Source organism: Oncorhynchus keta, unplaced genomic scaffold (assembly GCF_023373465.1).
Source record: "Oncorhynchus keta strain PuntledgeMale-10-30-2019 unplaced genomic scaffold, Oket_V2 Un_scaffold_5839_pilon_pilon, whole genome shotgun sequence".
Taxonomy (NCBI): domain Eukaryota; kingdom Metazoa; phylum Chordata; class Actinopteri; order Salmoniformes; family Salmonidae; genus Oncorhynchus; species Oncorhynchus keta.
In genome coordinates this window covers 203,119-209,690 of record NW_026290968.1, presented here as the reverse complement: position 1 = coordinate 209,690, position 6,572 = coordinate 203,119, and the positions used below count along the sequence as shown (strand labels likewise).

At 40.1% G+C, this 6,572-nt stretch overlaps 1 protein-coding gene across 26 annotated transcripts; it reads left to right on the top strand.

Annotated features, from left to right (window-relative positions):
- Window positions 1-236: 236 nt before the first annotated feature.
- On the top strand, window positions 237-5,654 carry LOC127929226 (uncharacterized). Of its 26 annotated transcripts, XR_008134014.1 has the most exons (4): window positions 237-677; window positions 1,308-1,397; window positions 1,578-1,667; window positions 1,758-5,654. XR_008134014.1 is itself a non-coding variant. In XM_052517145.1 (3 exons), the coding sequence occupies exons 1-3, from the start codon at window positions 418-420 to the stop codon at window positions 2,107-2,109; spliced, it is 927 nt and encodes a 308-aa protein (XP_052373105.1). In that variant the 5' UTR covers window positions 237-417; the 3' UTR covers window positions 2,110-5,654. The 26 variants fall into 26 exon arrangements, 21 of the variants coding, with proteins under 21 accessions (XP_052373105.1, XP_052373106.1, XP_052373103.1 ...); XR_008134015.1 differs by having other exon boundaries at window positions 1,623-5,654; XR_008134016.1 differs by lacking the exon at window positions 1,578-1,667 and having other exon boundaries at window positions 237-902; window positions 1,803-5,654.
- The last annotated feature ends 918 nt before the right edge of the window (window positions 5,655-6,572 follow it).

Here is a 6,572-nt window from a genome sequence, read left to right as displayed (position 1 = left end):
GTGTGGAATATTACCAGATTTGCATCACTTTATATGGTAGTCTAAAAAGTCACCCTGGATCATGTTTCTTCTGTTTCTCATTTCTGCTTTCAGGTAGGGACAGGCCTGAGATCAGTGAACAGTGGCTGTATGGGCTGTACATTTTGTCCTTTGCGGGTCTTTTTGCGGTCTGGGCTTGCTGTTCATAAGGCAGTAGCCAGGAAGCCCTTACCCCAAAAAGTATCTGCAGAGGACCCCCGCATCTCATCAGGATACGACTACCTGCCCCATCATTGGACAGTGAGTAATTTCCTCTTGCCCCCTCATTGGACAATGAGTCACTTCCTCTTGTTCACTGATTGGTCAGCAAAACATCTAGAAATCAGTCATCACTCATAGCGCTTCAAAAAGTAATCTACTGTGGTTGAGGATAACGTTATGTCAATGTTTAATACTACATATCTAATGGACGGGTGTGGTATTGTGTTAATGTTTAATACTACATATCTAATGGACGGGTGTGGTATTGTGTTAATGTTTAATACTACATATCTAATGGACGGGTGTGATATTGTGTTAATGTTTAATACTACATATCTAATGGACAGGTGTGGTATTGTGTTAATGTTTAATACTACATATCTAATGGACAGGTGTGGTATTGTGTTAATGTTTAATACTACATATCTAATGGACGGGTGTGGTATTGTGTTAATGTTTAATACTACATATCTAATGGACAGGTGTGGTATTGTGTTAATGTTTAATACTACATATCTAATGGATGGGTGTGGTATTGTGTTAATGTTTAATACTACATATCTAATGGACAGGTGTGGTATTGTGTTAATGTTTAATACTACATATCTAATGGACAGGTGTGGTATTGTGTTAATGTTTAATACTACATATCTAATGGACGGGTGTGGTATTGTGTTAATGTTTAATACTACATATCTAATGGACAGGTGTGGTATTGTGTTAATGTTTAATACTACATATCTAATGGACGGGTGTGGTATTGTGTTAATGTTTAATACTACATATCTAATGGATGGGTGTGGTATTGTGTTAATGTTTAATACTACATATCTAATGGACGGGTGTGGTATTGTGTTAATGTTTAATACTACATATCTAATGGATGGGTGTGGTATTGTGTTAATGTTTAATACTACATATCTAATGGACAGGTGTGGTATTGTGTTAATGTTTAATACTACATATCTAATGGATGGGTGTGGTATTGTGTTAATGTTTAATACTACATATCTAATGGACGGGTGTGGTATTGTGTTAATGTTTAATACTACATATCTAATGGACAGGTGTGGTATTGTGTTAATGTTTAATACTACATATCTAATGGATGGGTGTGGTATTGTGTTAATGTTTAATACTACATATCTAATGGACGGGTGTGGTATTGTGTTAATGTTTAATACTACATATCTAATGGACGGGTGTGGTATTGTGTTAATGTTTAATACTACATATCTAATGGACGGGTGTGGTATTGTGTTAATGTTTAATACTACATATCTAATGGACAGGTGTGGTATTGTGTTAATGTTTAATACTACATATCTAATGGACAGGTGTGGTATTGTGTTAATGTTTAATACTACATATCTAATGGACAGGTGTGGTATTGTGTTAATGTTTAATACTACATATCTAATGGACAGGTGTGGTATTGTGTTAATGTTTAATACTACATATCTAATGGATGGGTGTGGTATTGTGTTAATGTTTAATACTACATATCTAATGGACAGGTGTGGTATTGTGTTAATGTTTAATACTACATATCTAATGGACAGGTGTGGTATTGTGTTAATGTTTAATACTACATATCTAATGGACAGGTGTGGTATTGTGTTAATGTTTAATACTACATATCTAATGGACAGGTTTGGTATTGTGTTAATGTTTAATGAAAACTGTGTAGAGGAAGATGATAGGAAACATCTTGGGAGGTGTATTAGCCTGATCCCACATCTGTTTGTGCTGTCATGTCAACTCCTTGTTTGGTATGACAAGGGGAGTAACTCAATTGCATACTCTTTGGTCCTCTCCCCTCTCCTCAAAACCCATTGGATGAGAAAGCCAGAGGTCCCGCCCCTCTGAACTTCTCCTCCAATAGGTTTTGAGAAAGAGGCTAGGAGAGAGGACGCAAGAAGAATGCAATTGAGATTCTCCCAAGGAGTGTTATGATGGCACACAGAGACTGGTACACAGGCTAATTTCAGCGATAACACGGTTAACAACTCCAATACAGCATAAACAACCAGAGAGTAATCATATTGTAGAGGTTGAGTTCAAGTCCATCTTTATTGCAGTTGCGCTGCCCAGATTAACAGATATCACCCGGAGAAGTGTTTAATATCTCAAGAAATATGTTACTTTAACCTAATGAATGTTATTGTATGTGAAGCCCAGCTGCAGTAAATACGACAACAAACAGTAACAACAGAGGTGCAACATGCACTAACTGAAAACAATATCCCATAAAACACAGGTGGAAAAAATGCTACTTAAATATGATCTCCAATTAGAGACAACAATAGCCAGCTGCCTCTAATAGGGAATCATACCAAACACCAACATAGAAAAACTAAACTAGAACCCCACATAGAAAATAATAACTAGAAAACCCCCCAGTCACGCCCTGACCTACTATACCATAGAAAAACAAAGGCTCTCTTTGGTCAGGGCGTGACAATCTGCAGTGATTGAATTCCGTCCCTACTCTCCTCGCAGCCTGATTGGACAGTAAGTAATGTGATTCCTCTTCACTTCCTGCTCTAACATGAAGTCATCAAGTGGATCTTACTTATTACATTCTACACAGAGATGTTTGAATGTGGAGCATTGTAAAGTAGAATCTTTATTATCCCCAGGGGACAATTCATTAAGCAAAGCATGATGGACACATTACAATAAATATACACAAAACAATATACACTGCTATACAGTGAGTGGACAAATGATTAGGTACACCTGCCTTGTTAAATCCACTTCAATATGTGTAGAGGAAGGGGAGGAGACAGGTTAAAGAGAGATGTTCAAGCCATGAGACAGTTGAGACATGGATTGTGTATGTGTGCCATTCAGAGGGTGAATGGGAAAGAGAAAATATTTAAGTGCCTTTAAACGGGGTATGGTAGTAGGTGCCTGGCGCACCGGTTTGTGTCAAGAACTGCAACGCTGCTGGGTTTTTTACGCTCAACAGTTTCTCGTGTGTATCAAGAATGGTCCACCACCCAAAGGACATCCAGCCAACTTGAAAACTATGGGAAGTATTGGAGTCAACATGGGCCAGCATACTAGTGGAACGCTTTCAACACCTTGTAGAGTCCATGCCCATATTAATTGAGGCTGTTCAACTCGTTATTAGGAAGGTGTTCTTAATGTTTTGTTCACTCAGTAAGTAGACCTCTAAACCAGGCCTGTGTATGGGTGTATGGTAATATGGTAGACACATCTTCCATCCACTGTTCATTGGCTGTTGTAATTGAATGACAGAGATGTTCTCAAATCAGAGGCTTTGAGTGTGAATGTATCCATTTCAGCAAAGTGTAAACTTAGAGTAGGGATGTGACGCAAGCCGGTGTAATCTTTTGTGCAATTCTAAATAAACCCCCACCCCCCTATCGCCTACTCACCTAAATAGATCTGAAAGGATTGGACAACGAAGGTTCCACCTAGCCAACCAGACGGCAAGGCGATGTTATCATGCTTATATTAGTGGCGGCTGGTGAGAGGAGCTGGAGGAGGACTGTCTCATTGTAATGGCTGCAATGGAATAAATGGGACAGAGTCAAACATAACAAGCGGTTTCCATACGTTTAACGTGTTTCACTCCGTTCCATTGAGTGCATTCCAGCCATTACAATGAGACAGTCCTCCTATAGCTCATCCCACCAGCCTCCTCTGGCGTATACGCTATACCTATGAGTTCCTTTCAAATATTCAGTACGTTTGGTATTTATTAGGATCCCCATTAGCCGCTGCAAAAGCATCACCTACTCTTCTTGGGGTCCACATAAAACATGACAAAATACAAAGTACAGAACATTATTAGTCAAGGACTGAAATACGTACATTTAAAACATCCCACCTAACCTACATATCAGTATATACACACATCAGATGATAAAAATAATAATATCTGGAATAGAATGTGTGCCGTCTGAGGGTTACACAAGCTTGGTATTCATCCAAATCCATGGGTATACACAATCTGGTTCTTGTATGTCCATGCCAGCAGCTTTGCTTGTCTCATGCCTCCTGTGCACTCACTGGGACAGGCATTTGAGTGCTGCTTCCCTCTCTCTAACTGTGTGTGCCTGGGGTGTGTGAGTGACGTGTGTGTATGTCCATGTATGCATGTGTGTGTCCGTGTGTGTGTCTCTGTGTCTCTGCCCATCACTTTCACTCTTTCTATCGTTTCACTAACGCTGGATGACGGTATAACTAAAATGGAAAGGTGAAATGTAGATGGATGTCAGACAGTAATTGTTGGGGTTTTGGCTGATGAAAGGAGGAGGAAGCTTACGCCTTTGATTCCTACTGTAGATGTAAGTTTCACTTGATCTTCATTCATGACAGTCGGGAACATGTTTATTTGGAGCAAGGAACACATTCAATCAAACCTGCCCTGCGGAAAGTAGGACATGGCCTCTGTACTGCCATATCCTGTATTTTCACTAACAGTAAAGTTGTGTTGAATGTAGTTGATTTTTCATTTAATGGAATTATACTCTTTCATTTCACCACCCAAAATGGTCTAAATAATCAAATAATATATTGTGTTTAATACTGAAGTGATTACTCTTTCCAGAAAGCTATTTGATTGAATTCCAGCGCGAATCTCCCTACAGATGACCATTCAGCAAGTATTCCATTCCGTCGTTCTGGAGTCAGTGTATCAGAATGAACATAGTCCAGTTGATCTTCATAGACAACCCAAGTCCCAGACAACTCCACTCGTCTTGCCCTGTGGCTGAGCAAAACTAACCGTACTACATCTAATGACCTGAATGTGTTCTTCAGCGAGCTCTGCTGCATCCTTAAATTGAGCTAACGCATCTCTGACCTTCATATGGGGTCCGACAGTCCCTGTGAATTAGGGACGACCCAAACGCCGCCCACCATTTATGTGTCACACCGTAGCCCTGGGAAATGGAGCAGCGCCTTCTCCATGTCATCAGGCGGAGACGCGGGGTGGTGGATGCACTTTGCCCTCCTCGTCCGCCGTCCATGTTGTAAGGGATCTTATGAAGTTGGTAAGTCGATGTGAATGTTGGGCTGAGACGTTTTAATGTAAACAGGTCTCATATGCTAGGATGGATCCAGCGACACATGTTGAATACCTGTGGCTCAGTGTTGTGTTGAAGTAGAGACTCAATAAAAGTGTTGAAGAAATTAATAGTCTGTTGGAACTGTTGGATGTCTTCCAAAATGTTAAATGGTTGCCGTTAACGTGTATTTGTTTGAAGGATATGCCAACTTTACTCTCTATGTACTTCCATTGACTGCATTAAACTTCTTGCCAAAAATAGAGGCAGATGGAAATCTGTGTGTAGCTAAACCTGTATTTTTCCACCATAGTATTCTGTGAGCGCTACATTTCTGGATTACAGCGCTAATGTAGATCGTCCTCAATTCTGTTGTTATCGTCACTGTACAGCTGTTGATATAGTATCTCCTTCCTATTCACAACACATTAAAAACATGTAGATTAAGACAACCTGTTCATACATCAGGGACAGAGCAGAGAGGTTGGCAAATAAAGGCGCCACATGACTTGGTACATGTAAGCAACCCAGCTGGAGAGAAGTCAGACTGCAGCATAAATGCATCATCATATTTACAATATGGTGCAGGCTGTACATAGATATGCATGTACTGTACCTGGGTAGCAGGGTTGGGGGTCATTTCCATTTCACATCAATTTCGGTTGAATCAATTCAGGAAGTGTCCCCTTGTCTCCTTTCAGTCGTCTGCACTAATGTGGAAGAGTGGTAGTGGTGAATGCTATTCTTTGTTTTCAGATTAGTGCAAATGAAATAGAGTTGACAAGGAGAGGACGCCAGTTAAGACTATTGAGGCGCAGCCCCTACATTTTGTATTCATAGATGATCCTCCATAGCCTACTTTCTCACATTGCAACTGTGGGTGACTAGAGCCCCCCAGAGGTCATTTGCAGAACTGCACCTCTGCTGCTTTGGGCCAGCAGAAGCACAACAATCTGGAGTATAGAAACCAAAATCAAGGCATTGTTCTTACAGTTTTTTTGGATTGCTTACACACTAAAATTAAAAGTAGTACACTATTAGCAAAACCTTACACTCAAGAAGCAAAACATCAGCCCATATTTGCACAACTATAAGCACATTGTCAACCTCACACGTGTTGCAAAACTCTACACACAGTGATTTGCAAAACACTAAACACACTTAGCATACATTACACACAAAAAAATCTATCATGAAGTCACTTCATTGCAATACCAAAGCGCTGACTGTCAAATTACCACACCGGCCAACCTATTGGTTCAACACAGTCATCAGGTGTGCAAACACTCG

Excerpts from the sequence above, each read along its gene's own strand:
- LOC127929226 (XM_052517124.1), top strand. The coding sequence starts at position 418 with ATGTCAATGTTTAATACTACATATCTAATGGACGGGTGTGGTATTGTG. Across the intron at positions 543-587 it reads ACTACATATCTAATGGACGG|GTGTGGTATTGTGTTAATGT; the intron begins GTGTGATATTGT and ends TCTAATGGACAG.